Source organism: Triticum urartu, chromosome 6, assembly GCF_003073215.2.
Source record: "Triticum urartu cultivar G1812 chromosome 6, Tu2.1, whole genome shotgun sequence".
Classification (NCBI taxonomy): Eukaryota; Viridiplantae; Streptophyta; class Magnoliopsida; order Poales; family Poaceae; genus Triticum; species Triticum urartu.
The window spans coordinates 26,073,756-26,090,436 of NC_053027.1; the positions used below are offsets into that span (position 1 = coordinate 26,073,756).

Sequence of the window (16,681 nt, forward strand, 5' to 3'; positions counted from 1 at the left end):
CATACTAATGGCCTGTCAAGTTATATCCAATAATAATCAGTCTCACTATATTAAGACACATGCATCACTGTTAAACATCCCAAAGGCAGATAATTCAGCTTAATTACTGTACTACTTCTTTCCGCACTAGTAGAAAACATCTGTCCCGGTTGGTAAGGGCCTTTTGTCCCGGTTTGTGAACCGGGACTAAAGGGTCGTTACTAATGCCCTAGCCCTTTAGTCCCGGTTCTTACACGAATCGGGACAGATGGGCTTCCACGTGGCCGGTGCGTCGAGCCCAGGCAGGAGGGCCTTTGGTCCCGGTTGGTGGCACCAACCGGGACCAATAGGCATCCACGCGTCAACATTTCAGTGGCTGGGGTTTTTGTTTTTTTAAGGGGGGGGGGGGGGGGTTGGCGGTTTTGGGCGGTTAATTTAGGTGTTTCGTATATTGTGTTAGCTAACTAATTAATAGAGAGAAGTGTCCTCTCTTATGTCCGTGCTTGGTCGACGCTATATATATGTATAGAGAGGACTAGATACGCTAGCTAGTAAGCAAATGAAGGAAACAGAAGATCGTCATGAACATATGCATACAGAGAGAAGTGATATCGACCACCTCTCCTTCTCCGAGAGATTGGTCGAACAAGAAGTTCTCGTATATCTATCCGACATTACCGGCTACATATATACAATAATTATCTCTTACAATATAATCTCCTAATTATATATGAACACAAGGTCCACATAGTATTCTCCGTCTTCAGCGATCACGTGGTCAAGCAAGAATGCCGCCAATTCCTCTTGAATTGCTCGCATACGATCTGGTGGTAGGAGTTCATTCCGCATCCGGAAGATCTAATTTGAATAAGGGGGTCAATACACACACACACACACACACATATATATATATATAAATGAAACTCAACACAAATGATGGTAATAAAATAGAATTATGAATATTATTGCTTACGCACTTCATATTGTTCGTCAGTGTACCCCCGTTCACAGGTCGTGTGGCGGATGGACTCGCAAACGTAGTATCCACAGAAATCATTCCCTTGTTCCTGCCACAACCACTTTACAACAAATAGAGGTCAATCAAACTGATAAGCAAGCATGCCAAATGGTATTGATGAAACTAGTGCTTGAATCACTACGAGATGCGCGGAACATGTTACTATAGTACTTACTTTCGGGTGTCTAAATTGCAGCTTCTTCGGCAGTCCCGGAGCTTTTTTAGTGAATTTTCCCCAAACCCTGCCAGACAAACAAAACAATTACTTGATATCAGGAAATGAACAAAGTTGCTGATATGGTGGATAATGATCGATTTAACTTACTTCTCGAGCATTTGAGTCATGTCCGTATAGTCCTGGGGATCTTTTCGTCTCGAGTCTAAGACGGTTACTAGTCCCTGCTCAAGCTTAATCTCTAGGAGAATAAAGTGGAAGCTGCGCACGCATGCATAAATCATCAATTACATTACTATAACCTGGACTAATAAGGGAAACCAAATATGCACAAGACAGTAACACTCACTTGAAGTTCTAAGGAAAGAGTATTATATCTTTGTTTTCATTTATTACCAACGATCAGAGCAAGTTGGTCTCGGTATCTTCGGCACGATATTTAACCTCAGTTGCATCTATGAGATTTGTGTTAATGAACCCAATATGACCGATTTGTCTTCTCTTTCAATTAGGTGATCTTCAATCTGCATAATATAGTGAGGATAATTATAAATACATGCAATGAAAGAGCTGACCTATATAGAGAGACTTAATGACATAAGTAGTACTACTTACAAACAGTAGCAAGTGACCGTTGCTTTATCGAGGGCCTTTTGATTGAAAAATTGGAAGAACTCCTCAAATGGAACATTCAACAGTTCAATTCCAACGAGGTCATGCTCATCTCTAACTCTCAGCGTCAAAGTATTCCTCCCCTAGACTCTCTGCAGGTTTTCATGTACCAATCATGGAATCTTCGCATCATCATTGTTAGAGATCTTTCATCTTCGACGAGAGGCTTCCCGCACTCGTATTTGTGTTCCTCCACCTCCAAGAAATCATAATGTACATCGTCGGGCAGGTAATCTCCAAGATTGCTATAACTGGGGACCATCCTCAGATCATTAGCGACGATGTCGCTAGACACCTTGAGCGGGGGGCACGATTGGTTCGCTTGTTCGCCGAGCTGGGAATTTTTTTTTCCAGCTCGTCGTTCTTTTATCCTTTGATCACTGACAGTACTTCCCGACCGCTCCGCTTTGACAAATGTCTTTGCAATAATGCGCTCATAGTTGCCTTTCGGCGGAGACTTTGGTGGTTTTGTCAGGGCAGCCAGAGTGCGCTTCGCTTTCACCGGATCTACCTTCTCCTCCGGAGGTGGATGTTTCTTTGCTTTCACCCCTTGGAAGAAGTTCGTCACTTCGGCTTGCGCGATCTTCACGTTCTCCTCCGGGGTCCTCTCGTATGGTAACTTCTCTAGAGTGTTGAGAGAAGGACCAAATCTGTATTGCCTCCCGCCTCTGGCTGTACTGCTAGACACCGGCAGAGCAGACGGAGCGGCTGCGGCTGTCTTCTTTCCTTGCTTACGATGCGGAGGAGAAGGACTACGATGCGCCGGAGCAGCCGGAGCGGCGGCGGGTCTCTTCCGCCCTTGCTGACGAGGTGGAGAAGGAGGAGGCTGGCTGCTCAGGCGCGCTGGCGCAGGCGGAGGAGTGCCGTCACGTGCCAGAGAAGGAGGCTGAGTGCCCTGATCACTCACCGGAGGAGGAGGCGGAGTGCCCTTACTCGCCGGAGGAGGAGGAGGCGTCCAGTTCGGAAGGTTGATGAGCTCCTTCCGCCATAGGCATGGAGTCTTCAGAGCAAAACCCAGCCGTCGGTGTCAAAACCGGCAGATCTCGGGTAGGGGGTCCCGAACTGTGCGTCTACACTACAAGAAATATGTCAACTTGTGACCACCACTATTGGTCACTGAATGGTCACAAATTTCCATTTGTGACCTTTTTGTGACCAAAAACATAAGGTCAATAGCTGGCTGTCATAAACTAACATTAGCGACCTTTCTTCTGGAATGGTCGCAAACGTTTATGACCCAAAAAAAAGGTCGTAGATTTAAAGACCAACTGTTTTGGTCACTAGCAATCCGACCACACCACGTCAGATCCACCGTGGCAAGCTGCCGTGGCAGACTTACGACCAAATGAAAAGGTCGTAAAATAGAATCAACCCGGTCCATTTCAGCCGTCTTGATGGGCCAAGCCCAATAATTCAGCCCATTTAATTATTTTTTCTCTTTATTTTGCTTATCTGCATGGGCCTGGCCCAATAATTTGGCCTTTTATTTTCTGGGAATGGAGCCTTTTTCTGATGAATTTTTTTTATATTCCACTATTGTTTGGGGCCACAGCCTTTTTAGTCTAGTTCGAATTTGGGCCTTGGCCTTTTTATTTTATGTTATGCAGCCTTTTGTAAAAAAATTCTTACAGTCATTTCTTTTTTTAGGCCCAAGCCTTTTTAGTCTAATTCTTGTTTGCGCCTCGGCCTTTTTAGAGCCCAGGTTCATATTTTGCATGACTTCAGAAAATGATCCACAAGCCCAGGTTCACAAGATCCACATAACTATAAACAGGCCCAGGTTCACAAGATCCATAAGTGATCCACAAGGCATAAAACAGCCAGGTGCAAAACACTACCAGATGCAAAACACTACCAAGTCCAAAATGCAACAAACACTACCAGATGCAAAACACTACCAGATCCACATAAGTTCACGACCTACTACGACATAACGTCACATCAAGTTCAAAGACAAACTGCACAGCAAGTTCAAAGACCATCAAACTGCCTTAGCTCCAAAGAGAGCCATCAAGTGGGCTAACTGCTCTTCCTGCTCTTGAGACTTCTTGCGCAGCAGCTCAAGTTCCTTGTCGCGTGCAGCTTCAGATTATTCCGCCTTCATCTTGATTGCCGCCAATTCTTCTTGCATCACTTCAGCTTGAAGCTCAGACCTCTCCAGCTTCTGCTCAAGGTCACGAACATGAGCAGCAACTTCAGTTGTTGCTTTTCCGGAGTTGTTCCTAGATGACTGGAGCCCAACATTCCTGAGGAATGTGCTTTGCTTGACTTCGGTCTTGAGGACTTGTTCGACAATTTCAACACCAGACTTTGGCTCTTCACCTTCTGGTACCGGCGCGTCCTTCATTTTTTCCATCTCAAGCTAGCATATGGAGGAAAATGATAGGCATTAGTGGGAGATCTATTTCACATTTTGCAAACCAAACCAAGCAAGAGAAACCAAACCAGCACACAAACGGATTATTTGAAGTAACCAAACCAGCACACAAAATCTATACAAGAAGATGATGACTAGTGACCTGGAGACATGCAATTGGAACAATATGATCACTTCATTAAGCCTAGAATGGTGGTTCTATATAAGATGGCTTCCCGAGTGAGCCGATCATCAAACTAACATTCAGATCAAATTTCATCATATCATACAAAATTGCATCAAATAGCTACAACAAGTTTTGATATCTTTGTTGAACTATCAAACAACATCGAAGCATGGAACATAGCATGTGTTCTTGACTGGCTCCGAATCAAACAACATCAAATCATCAAAGCATCAAAGCTGGCTATGAATCAAACAGGGCAAAGCATGGAGTGACTTACTATAGCAGTCTTGACTGGCTCCGAAAACCCGTCCTTCTTGCTGTTGTGGGTGGCCTTAAACAAGTCAATCGCAGACAGCTCCTCACCCTTACGCTCTTCTTTCTGAAATGTTTTTCAACAAAAAACAAAATGTTATTCAGCAAGAATCAGAAATGTTATTCAATGAGGATCAAACGGTAAGGTCTCTAGAGAAGAGTTCTCACAGTGGCAAAAATGTGTGCTGTGTAGTGCCTGGAAGCAGTTTTGTGATTGTACACGACTTTTTCTCGATTCATGTTGTTCGACACACAGGTTTCCTACAAAAAAGCATACTGTCAGCATGATCTAGCACTAGCATATCATGTGCAGAACATAAAGCATCAAACAAAGCAGAGACAAACCTTGTATCTTCGGGTAGATCACATCTCCACCAGAGCTTGCCATTCACCATCCGTTAGATTAGGCACCGGAGACTTAATGCTGACTTTATTTGCGGCTACGGTATCAAAATACTTCTTCTTGATCTGATGGCGTCTGTTCTTTGAATATTTCTGCAGAATATCTTTGCACGAGGTCTTGATGGTCTCCGAGTCCGTGTTCATCTCAAAATTTGCCTACCAAGATAGAAAACAAGGTAGGAACAATATTAGTGATCATGCATAGGTGTAACAGAAAATAGATAGCACATTAACTATGAAACAAGTAGCTTACAACAACTTTCCCAATGTAGTTCTCTGTCACATCCCTAGTTCTGGTATGACCTAGGCTAGCCCTTCATGCTTGCATCATGTTTCAATTCCATTTAAATTTGATGTGGGGATTTGTGAAACCCTCAGAATCATTTCTGGAAATGACCTAGATAAAATTTGCTCCAAAAAGCACTAGTGCAGAACCGGGCAATAGCACCGGTTCGTAAGGCCCTTTAGTGCCGGTTTAGGAACCGGCACTAAAGTTTCGGCACTAAAGGCCCCTCCCCTTTAGTACCAGTTCAGCACGAACCGGTGCTAAAGGGAAACCACATGGCACGAGCCAGCTCCGGGGGCCGGGAGCCCTTTAGTACCGATTGGTAACACCAACCGGTACTAAAATGTTTGGGGTTTTTATTGGTTTTATGATTTCTTTTTCATTTAATTTTGTGTTTTCCATTTTAATTCTTTTTCGTTTGCTGGTATTTTACGGTACTACACATTGTACACGTTATGCATATATATATATATATATATATATATATATATCTATAAATAGAATTTCTAGTAGAACCAATCATATATATATCATCAATGTCTCACAAACCACCATATTAATTTACACATACACACATGTATAGCTATATACAATTTCTCCTACATATGCATGTTGCCTTCGGAGCCAGTGGCATTAGCCTAATTAGTGCCTTTGGAGCACGATGACAATTGGAAGTGGTTCATGACCTGGTCGATGGGGGCGGTAGCGGGTAATAGTATTCTCCCTTCGGATTTATGACCTGGTCGAGCAAAAATCCCGCTATTTCCTCTTGAAGTGCTTCTACGCGCTCCGTTTCTAGGAGCTTGTCCTGCACCTCTTTGAACTATTAAGAAGGAGATCAATATGCATGTGTATTAGTTGTGTGACTAGATATCGATAATGGTGTAAAAATTGTGAATAGTGTTCTGACAAGCGTACCCATTGCTGTCTTTGAGATCTGCTCTTTTCGGACACCATCATGCGAATGTTCTCGCAAATGCAGAATGCACACAGATCAGTCCCCTGCGCCTGCTTCAGGGCCTTTATTACGAGAATGGAATTTAATTTGATCAGATAATAATTAATCAAGCATGATAATTAAAGAGATGGCAGCTAGCTAGCTAGCTAGTACTACTTAATTACTTACCTTGGGTCGAAACCATTTCAGCTGTGGTTTCCATTCGCCTTCCGTGACGCTGATGAACCTTGCCCAAGCCCTGCCCGCCGACAAAGAAAATGAATAAAGGGGTTATTAAATAGTTCATATCATGAAATGACGAACTAAATAGGCCGAGATATATAGTTAATAATGATTGAAATTACCTGTTGACTATCCCATACAAGATGTTGTAGTCACTATTTGCTTTGAGTAGCGAGTCCAGTATTTCAACTGTTCCGGCGTCAACTTTAATGATACACAAGATCCAGTGAAATCTGCATGCACACACGTTTGCATGTCTTAATTAAGCGGGCATATGTAAGCAAAAACATGTAGCTAGCTAGTAGGCAAAAACAGAGAATTTGTAGTACAAGAAAGTGTGACTCACTTGAAGTTGTAAGGAAGTAGTATATCTTCATTGTATTTGAGGCGCTTCAAGAACTCTAGCATGCTGTCCTCTACCTGCTTTTCATAATACTTGTTTATTTTCCATGTGTATTCATTAACGGTGTTTGGGTCAATGAACCCAATGCCATAGCGTCCACCTTTTCTCATTTCATACATCTTCATCCTGCATAATACCACAGAAAAGAATATAGTGAGGATAATTGCAGGTAATGATTGATCAAAAGGATCACTACAGCTAGCTTGAGACTTAAATTACAGAAAGAAATCACTTACAGACAATAGCAACTGACGGTAGATTTGTCGAGTGCATCTTGATTGTATAACTGAAACAGTTCAGAATACTCAACGGCCACAGCTTTCTCATGGTAGTAATGATCCTTCTTGACATACACCATGAGGGACTCTCGATCGGATCTCTTGATAATGTCCATGTACCATTGATGCAATTCATACATTCTCGTTGGGAGCTTCTTGACATCTTCTGGCTCGACCAAAGGTTGGCCCCAGACATATTTCCGTTTTATTTCCTCCTCTGTAATCACAGGCATGTCCTCGATCTCGAGGAGTTGTCCAACAGTGATCTTGAGTTCTTCAGCCTGCATTATATGCTCCTGGGTTATTACCACATCGCCCACCTCGGGAACGTAAACTGTTTGGTCACAATAATATTGGGCGCGCGTACTGTCACGTGTTGTTGGCGGCACAACAAGCGGGGGGATCGATTGCGCCGCCTGTTCTCCCAGCTAGGCAACGGTTTTCCCGCATTTTTCGGCAGCTGCTTGTTGTTTGCTCGAGCTCGAGCTCGCCTCCTTCTGTAGACGTTGTCGATGTAACTTCCTGATGTGGCGCTCATAGTCTGTGTCAACAGGCTTAGGAGCTGGTGGTTGAGCCATACGAATGAAGTGGTCAATTACTTCCACACGCACTTTCTCCCTTGGCGGCGGTGGCGGTTTCGGTCCAAAATGGGCGTCGACTTCTGCCCGCACTATGGCATTGGTTTGCTCCTCGGTCCTGTCATAAGCCCTCACAGGAAGAGGAGTAGTGAGGTTTGGACCATATTCATATCGCTTGCCTACGCCTGTACTTCCTGTACTATGACCTCGACTGGTACCGCTATGCACCATAGCTGCGGGGTGTCTCTTCTGCGATTGCTGAGGCGGCGGAGACGGCTAACGGGGCTGAGTTGGACGAGGAGGAGTGGCCTGAAACTGTGCCGGACTTGGAGGAGGAGTGGCCTGAGGTTGTGCCGGACTTGGAGGAGGAGTGGATGTCTGACGCTGTGTCGGACTTGGAGGAGGAGTGGCCTGACACTTTGCCGGACTTGGAGGAGGAGGAGTGGCCTCACGCGTTGGTGGACTTGGAGGAGCGGGAGTCTGCTGAATTGGTGGCGGACTTCGACGAGGAGTCGGGTGACGCGGTGTCGGTGGCCTTCGAAAAATGATGCAATCCTTTCTCCATAGGATGATACGATGTTTGGCATCTCCGAGTGTGTGCTCCTCATCACCTCCAGGAATGTCAAGCTCTAGCCCCGAATATTGGTCCACCACCTCATCAACCACGACACGAGCATAGCCTGCTGGAATCGGGTTGCAATGGAAGGTTGCATCGGGGGAATTTGTATAAGCAACACCGTCTGCCACCTTCAAGGATATGTTCTTAATTTTGAAGTGTAGCTCGCAGTTAGTGTTCTCCGCAATATCATCCACGGGGTATCTATCCAGCATTGCGTCAAACGGGGCGGAACCCACACTGCTTCTCGGCATGGATGGGGCGGTGGTATCCAATGCTGGATCATCCGCTAGCTGCAGCAGCTGCTGAGACCCCCTTTGCTGGCTAAGTGAGTCGATCTGCTCCTGCTGCCGCTGGAATTTGATTGCCAAGTCTGCTTGACTTGCTTCTAGGACTTGAAGGCGTTCATAGTTCCGCTTCCTCTGCTCCTCCTCCATCTTCCTCTTCTTCTCCTCCGCAATCTTATTTCTCGCACGGGTTCTGTAGTCGGCGTTCCAGTCCGAAAACCCCTCATACCACGGAATAACGCCCTTGCCTCGTGTTCTTCCCAGGTGTTCAGGATTTCCCAGGGCACGCGTAAGCTCGTCGTTCTCTCTGTTGGGCTGGAACACCCCCGATCGAGCCTCTTCTATTGCAACAAGTAGCGCATCGTCGGCTCCGTTCAGACATGCCTTCGTCGAAACATTGCCTGTCTTTGGGTCCAACTCCCCCCCATGCACATAGAACCAAGTCCTGCACCTGGGGGGCCAGCTCTTAGTAACCGGAGTGACACTTGCATCCTCCATCTATTTCTCAAACTTATCCCACTTAGGCATTGCCACCGCGTAGCCACCTGGCCCCAGCTTATGGAACTTATCCTTTTTTTCGGCATTCTTCTTGTTTATTCTCGACCGTTCCTTAGCTAATTCTGAATCCTTGAATTTCACGAAATCGTCCCAATGAGCACTTTGATTCTCTAGTATCCCCTCGAATACCGGAGTCTTCCTTCCTCCCTTGACGTACTTCTCCCATGTCGTTCTCTTGTGGTTCTTGAATGCAACCGCCATCTTCCTAAAAGCAGCGTCCCTGACTTTCTGCACATCTGCTTCTGTGAAATGATCTGGTAGGGTGAAATGTTCCATGAGAGTATCCCAAAGCAGTTTTTTTGATTCTCGTCGACAAAAGTAACATTTGGACGTGGCTTTGCTGGCTTTCTCCATTCTTGAAGGGAGATCGGGAGTTGGTCCTTCACAAGAACTGCACACTAACGAACGAACTTGTCCGCAATCTTCTTAGGCGCTAATGGTTCGCCATTAGGTTTGAATGCCTCGATATTGTACTTTACGCCCTCCTTCAACTTTTTTGCTCGGGCCTCGTTTCGTCCTTTTGCCTGAAGATTTGCTCGATCCGGATGGCTGAAAGAAGAAAGATCGATTCGTTAATATATCTTCAACTCATTTAAAACATGCGATGATCACCAGATTCCTGCTTACATAAATATATATACCTCGCCGGTGTTTGTTGTTTCAGGATCAACATGTTCTTCGTCGTAGTTCATGACTTCATCTTCTCGGTCGTCGCGATCGAATATCATATCACCCTCTCCGGTGTTGTTTAGAAATTCGGACTCGTCAAAATCTTCTTCATTCTGATCATCATCTGGCCCGCGTATGATATCGAACATGGTCTGTTCTCTCTCTCTGTCGGTATTGTCCACCATAGCTTTTATTTAACTATGCCAAAAGAAATATAAAACAATTTAGTATAATCTCGAATAATAGATATAATCTCGAATACATCGTCTCGAATAATAGATATAATCTCGAATACATCGTCTCGAATAATAGATTTAATCTCGAATACATCGTCTCGAATAATATATAATATTAAATGGTACATCACTGGCTAGGCGGTGGACACCCAAAGAGAAGGAACCCTCACAGGATCATAGCTGAAGTGAGATCCCTGAAGAAACTGCCAGGTATTGGAGAACCTGCCGCCCTCTAACCCAACCATGTAGCGATGGACGTGCTCGTCCTCCTCCCTGACACGACGACGTACCACCTCCGGTGGGGCCGGCTCCCTCCGCACCGAAACTGGCCCACGCGAACGCCACCAAACGAGATCAGGGTCGACGACGGGACCCGGGGCCGGGTTCCTCATCAAGCGGCGTGCCCCTCCAGGCAGCACCTCCCAGTGCCAGCCCGGCGGAGCCCAGTCCCAGACATGGGTCAGCTGGGCGTCGTCGCGGACGTGTCGACGGCGAGGATGCGGGCCGGGCATCGTCGACAACAAATACTATATGCCGCAAAAGTAAAGTAACATTTTTTAAATGATGGATTGTGATGATTTCATATATGCAAATTCTAAATTTTATAACTAAAAATATAAGAAACTAAAAAAACATCGATCATCGTCTAACAATTTGAAATTAATCTAATTCATCTAGCTAGCTAAAACTAACATTTCCAAAATTTCTAACATTTCTATATAACTAACATTTCTATAACATTTGACATTATATATATTATAACTAACATGTCTATATACCATTTGACATTAATCTAATCTAATTAATTAATTCATCTAAAACTTTGTATGAAAAACAGAAAAACAGAAAAAACTAAAAGCTAAGAACAGAAAAATTGTGTGTGTGTGCGCGTGTAGTGTGTGTGTAGTGTGTGTGTGTGTGCATGTAGTGTGTGTGCGCGCGCGCGCGCGTGTGTGTGCGCTACGGTCGGCGCCGGCGCGCGGTGTGGCTTTGATCGATTGGAGGGAGGAGAGGGGCCGGGGGGGGGGCTCACAGCGCGCGCGGGAAAGGTCGAGGCGACAGCGACGGCGAGGCGAGGTCGATCCAAAGGCGATGGCGACGGCGAAGCGAGGGGATCGGCGACGGGCCGGTGCGGCGATCGGGACGGCGACGGGCCGGTGCGGCGGAGTCGACGGGGACGACGCGACGAGGACGGGGGCGTCGCGGAGTCGACGGGGACGGCGCGACAGGGGCGGCGACGGCGCGGGACGGGGCGGCGGCAGAGAGAAGTGGGAGATGAGAAACTGAAAATTTTCGAAGTGTTTCTTATATAGGGGACACCTTTAGTACCGGTTGGTGCCACCAACCGGTACTAAAGGCCTGTTTTGGCCAGGCCAAGCGGCGGGAAGCGACCCCTTTAGTACCGGTTGGTGGCTCCAACCGGTACTAAAGGCCCCCCCTTTAGTACCGGTTGGTGCCACGAACCGGTACTAAAGGGGGGTGCGCTGCCAGGCGAGGGGCGCAAAGTTTAGTCCCACCTCGCCTAGCGAAGGGCAGCCGCACTGGTTTATAAACCCAGCCGCGGCTGCTCCTTCAAGCTCCTCTCAAATGCAGGCCTTCTAGGCCTACCTGTGCTGTGCTGCCTCGTGGGCCTACTGGGCCTTTGCGGGCCTGCATCCTGGCCCAACAACGGGTTGGGTTTCTAGTCGTATGCAGGCCGCTCTAGCCTAGTAGGCGGGCTTTTTTTATTTTTTTTGCTTTATTTATTTTTGAGTTGTTTTTTGTATTTAGAGTTTCTTTGTGAATATTTTTGCTTTAGGTACAAAAAATTACAACATTTTTGTTAGTGCCGTAGTTTTCAAATTTGAATAGTTTAAATTTTGAATTATTTGAAATTAGTGTGAATCACTAGTTTGTGAATAACTTAACTTTAAAAATCAGTAAAGGCATGAAAGAATTTGTTTGCACGTAAAATTTCTTCGCGTTTCAAATGCCAAAACACATAATTAACTACCCTAACTATTACAGAGATTCCCTTCTGGGTACGAAACACAGAAGAAAGTGATGATAGCTAGTGAAAGCCGATCACATCCCAGATCTTTGGGTGTGAAACTTTTTCTTCGCGTGTGTCCCTTTGCACCGTAACCATGGAAAATCTTCATCATTTAACGGGATGCTCGGGTCAATATTCACTGTGAATGGAGCAATTTCATCAAACTTTTCATAATCTTCTGACTTGTCTGTCTTGTCATCCACTCCCACGATGTTTCTCTTCCCAGAAAGAACTATGTGCTGCTTTGGCTCATCGTACGATGCATTCGCTTCCTTATCTTTTCTTTTTCTTGGCTTGGTAGACATGTCCTTCACATAGAAAACCTGTGCCACATCATTGGCTAGGACGAATGGTTCGTCTGCATACGCAAGATTGTTGAGATCCACTGTTGTCATTCCGTACTGCGGGTCTTCCGTTACCCCGCCTCGTGTCATATTGACCCATTTGCACCGAAACAAAGGGACCTTCAAACCACGTCGATAGTCAAGTTCCCATATGTCCTGTATATAACCATAATATGTTTCCTTTCCCGTCTTGGTTTCTGCATCAAAGCGGACACCACTGTTTTGGTTGGTGCTCTTCTTATCTTGGGCGATCGTGTAAAATGTATTACCATTTATCTCGTACCCTTTGAAAGTCATTATATTTGAAGATGGTAACTGGGACAGCAAGTACAGGTCATCTTCAATAGAGGTGTCATGCATGGTACGTGCTTGCAACCAGCTGGCGAAACTCCTGGTTTGTTCACGTGTACTCCAGTCATCAGACCGCTCCGGGTGTTTAGAGCGTAGCAAATTCTTGTGTTCATCCATATACGGAGCCACCAAGGCGGAATTCTGTAGAACTGTGAAGTGTGCTTCAGTGAGAGAATGTCCGTCCATACATATTATTTGTTCCCCTCCTAGCATGCCTTTTCCATCCAGTCTGCCCTTATGCCGCGATTCAGGAACACCAATCGGCTTAAGGTCAGGAATAAAGTCAATACAAAACTCAATGACCTCCTCATTTTGACGGCCCTTGGAGATGCTTCCTTCTGGCCTAGCACGGTTATGAACATATTTCTTTAAGACTCCCATGAACCTCTCAAAGGGGAACATATTGTGTAGAAATACAGGACCCAAAACGTTAATCTCTTCGCATAGGTGAACTAGGACGTGCGTCATGATGTTGAAGAAGGATGGTGGGAACACCAACTCGAAACTGACAAGACATTGCACCAAATCATTCTGTAACCTTGGTATGATTTCTGGATCGATTACCTTCTGAGAGATTGCATTGAGAAATGCACATAGCTTCACAATGGCTAATCGAACGTTTTCCGGTAGAAGCCCCCTCAATGCAACCGGAAGCAGTTGCGTCATAATCACGTGGCAGTCATGAGACTTTAGGTTTTGGAACTTTTTCTCTACCATGTTTATTATTCTCTTTATATTCGACGAGAAGCCAGACGGTACCTTAATACTGAGCAGGCATTCAAACAAGATTTCCTTCTCTTCTTTGGTAAGAGCGTAGCTTGCATGACCCTGATGTATGCCGTCTTTTCCGTGCATACGTTGCTGGTCCTCCCGTGCCTCAGGTGTATCTTTTGTCTTCCCATACACGCCTAAGAAGCCAAACAGGGTCACACAAAGATTCTTCGTCACGTGCATCACGTCGATTGCGGAGCGGACCTCGAGGTCTTTCCAATAGGGCAGGTCCCAAAATATAGATTTCTTCTTCAACATGGGTGCGCGTCCGTTAGCGTCATTCGGAACAGGTTGTCCACCAGGACCCTTTCCAAAGACCACCTTCAAATCCTTGACCATATCATGTACATCAGCACCAGTACGGTGGCGAGGCTTCGTTGGGTGATCCGCCTCACCTTTGAAATGCTTGCCTTTCTTTCTTACGGGATGCCTGCTCAGAAGAAATCGACGATGTCCCAGGTACACATTCCTATTAGCCAAATATATACTGCCGGTATCGTCCAAACAGTGCGTGCATGCGCAGTATCCCTTGTTTGTCTGTCCTGAAAGGTTACTCAGATCAGGCCAATCATTGATGGTCACGAACAGCAACGCCTTTAGGTCAAATTCTTCCCCCATGTGCTCATCCCATGCACGTACACCTGTTCCATTCCACAGTTGTAAGAGTTCTTCAACTAATGGCCTTAGGTACACATCAATGTCGTTGCCGGGTTGCTTAGGGCCTTGGATGAGCACTAGCATCATAATGAACTTCCGCTTCATGCACAACCAAGGAGGAAGGTTATACAAACATAGAGTCACAGGCCAGGTGCTATGGTTGCTGCTCTGCTCCCCAAAAGGATTAATGCCATCTGCGCTTAGACCAAACCATACGCTCCTTGCGTCATCTGCAAACTCCTTCCCATACTTTCTTTCGATTTTTCTCCACTCCATCCCGTCAGCGGGTACTCTCAACTTTCCGTCTTTCTTACGGTCTTCTCTGTCCCATCGCATCACCTTGGCATGCTCTTTGTTTTGGAACATATGTTTCAACCGTGGTATTATAGGAGCATACCACATCACCTTGGCAGGAATCTTCTTCCTGGGGTGCCGGCACTCGACATCACCAGGGTCATCGCGGCTGATCTTATAGCGCAATGCACCACATACCGGGCAAGCGTTCAAATCCTCGTACTCACCGCGGTAGAGGATGCAATCATTAGGGCATGCATGTATCTTCTGCACCTCTAACCATAGAGGGCAGACAGCCTTCTTTGCTTCGTACGTACTCTCGGGCAATTCGTTGTCCTTTGGAAGCATATCCTTTATCATTACCAGCAACTTTCCAAATCCCTTGTCAGATACACCATTCTCTGCCTTCCATTGCAGCAATTCCAGTGTGGTGCCCAGCTTTTTCTTGTCACCTACGCAATTCGGGTACGGCAATTTTTTGTGATCCTCTAACATGCGCTGCAACTTCTTCTTCTCCAAATCACTTGCGCAGTTTCTCTTTGCATCGGCAATGGCCCGACCTAGATCATCAACGGGCTCATATGATGCCTCTTCTTCAGCTTCTTCCCGCATTGCCAGCTCAGCTTCTTCCCGCATTACTGGCTCAGCTTCTTGCCCCATTGTTGTATCATCGTATTCAGGGAACCCATGGCCAGGATAGCTGTCGTCGTCCTCTTCTTCTTCATTGTCTTCCATCATAACCCCTCTTTCTCCGTGCTTGGTCCAAACATTATAGTGGGGCATGAAACCGGACTTAAACAGGTGGACGTGAATGGTTCTTGACGTAGAGTAATTGTGACCATTCTTACAGCGAGCACATGGACAAGGCATAAAACCATCCGCCCGCTTGTTTGCCTCAACCGCAAGCAGAAAAATATGCACGCCCTCAATGAACTGGGGAGAGCATCGATCATCGTACATCCATTGCCGGCTCATCTTCATTACACAACACTGAATAGACCAAATTAATACAAGTTCATACAACACTTAAATGCAACAAACAAATAACTCTCTAGCTAAAGCATTTAAATGCAACAACAAATACGATCAAGATCGCAACTAAGGTAACAATGGATCCAACAGCATAATGATACCAAGCCTCACTATCGATGGCATATTTTCTAATCTTTCTAATCTTCAAGTGCATTTTCTCCATCTTGATCTTGTGATCATCGACGACATCGGCAACATGAAACTCCAATTCCATCTTCTCCCCCTCAATTCTTTTCAATTTTTCTTTCAAGTACTCGTTTTCTCTTTCAACTAAATTTAACCTCTCGACAATAGGGTCGGTTAGAATTTCCGGTTCACATACCTCCTAGAAAAAATTGCATATAAATCAAATACTAGCACACATATATATATATCCTCCCAAATTACTAAACTCACAAATTAATCACTATATAAAGCATTGCAAGAGCTAATCTAGCAATGAGAGATGAAAGGACAAAGTTGCTAACCTTTGTGATCATTTGAATGGATGGGGGCCTTCAAATCTTGACAAATTTTGGGCAAAATGTGTGATGAGCTCGAGAGGAAGAGGGGAAGAACAGAGAGGAGAGGGGAAAGGGGAAGAACAGAGTGTGCTCGGGTGGGCGAAGGGTTTATGTAGGACGACCTTTAGTACCGGTTTGTGCGAAGAACCGGTACTAAAGGGGCTGGAGGGGCCCCAGTCTGACAACATCCTGCCACCACTCTCATTAGTACCGGTTCGTGGCACGAACCGGTGCTAAAGGTTCGCCACGAACCGGTACTAATGAAAGCGCCCCGGCTAGCCGTTGGACCCGGCACTAATGTATACATTAGTGCCGGCTCAAATACAAACCGGCACTAATGTGCTTCACGTTTGACCCTTTTTCTACTAGTGAAGGTCCAAGAAAATGTTCATGTTGCTCTCTGAAAATATTGGACAGGGATAAAAAATCAAACCAATATTATTAGGAGCTCATAGATATTTATTTTGGCCATTTGGAATTAATCCAGTAATTATTTGCGTTGGAT

The 16,681-nt window shown here is 45.5% G+C and overlaps 1 protein-coding gene across 1 annotated transcript; it reads right to left on the minus strand.

Moving 5' to 3' along the window:
- Positions 1-3,933: 3,933 nt before the first annotated feature.
- LOC125516441 lies at positions 3,934-15,616 on the minus strand. The gene is made up of 6 exons (XM_048681881.1): positions 14,559-15,616; positions 13,757-14,159; positions 5,144-5,257; positions 4,868-4,960; positions 4,665-4,766; positions 3,934-4,206 (listed from the first exon to the last, which is right to left on the minus strand). The coding sequence occupies exons 1-6, from the start codon at positions 15,614-15,616 to the stop codon at positions 3,934-3,936; spliced, it is 2,043 nt and encodes a 680-aa protein (XP_048537838.1).
- Between the last annotated feature and the right edge of the window lie 1,065 nt (positions 15,617-16,681).

Bases quoted from the DNA above. Each gene is read 5' to 3' on its own strand.
- LOC125516441 (XM_048681881.1), bottom strand. From the start codon at position 15,616: ATGAGCCGGCAATGGATGTACGATGATCGATGCTCTCCCCAGTTCATT. The intron at 14,160-14,558 runs GTTTGGTCTAAG...TTTGGCTAATAG, and splicing joins GATGACGCAAGGAGCGTATG to GAATGTGTACCTGGGACATC. The intron at 4,767-4,867 runs GTGAGAACTCTT...AAAACATTTCAG, and splicing joins CAGCACACATTTTTGCCACT to AAAGAAGAGCGTAAGGGTGA.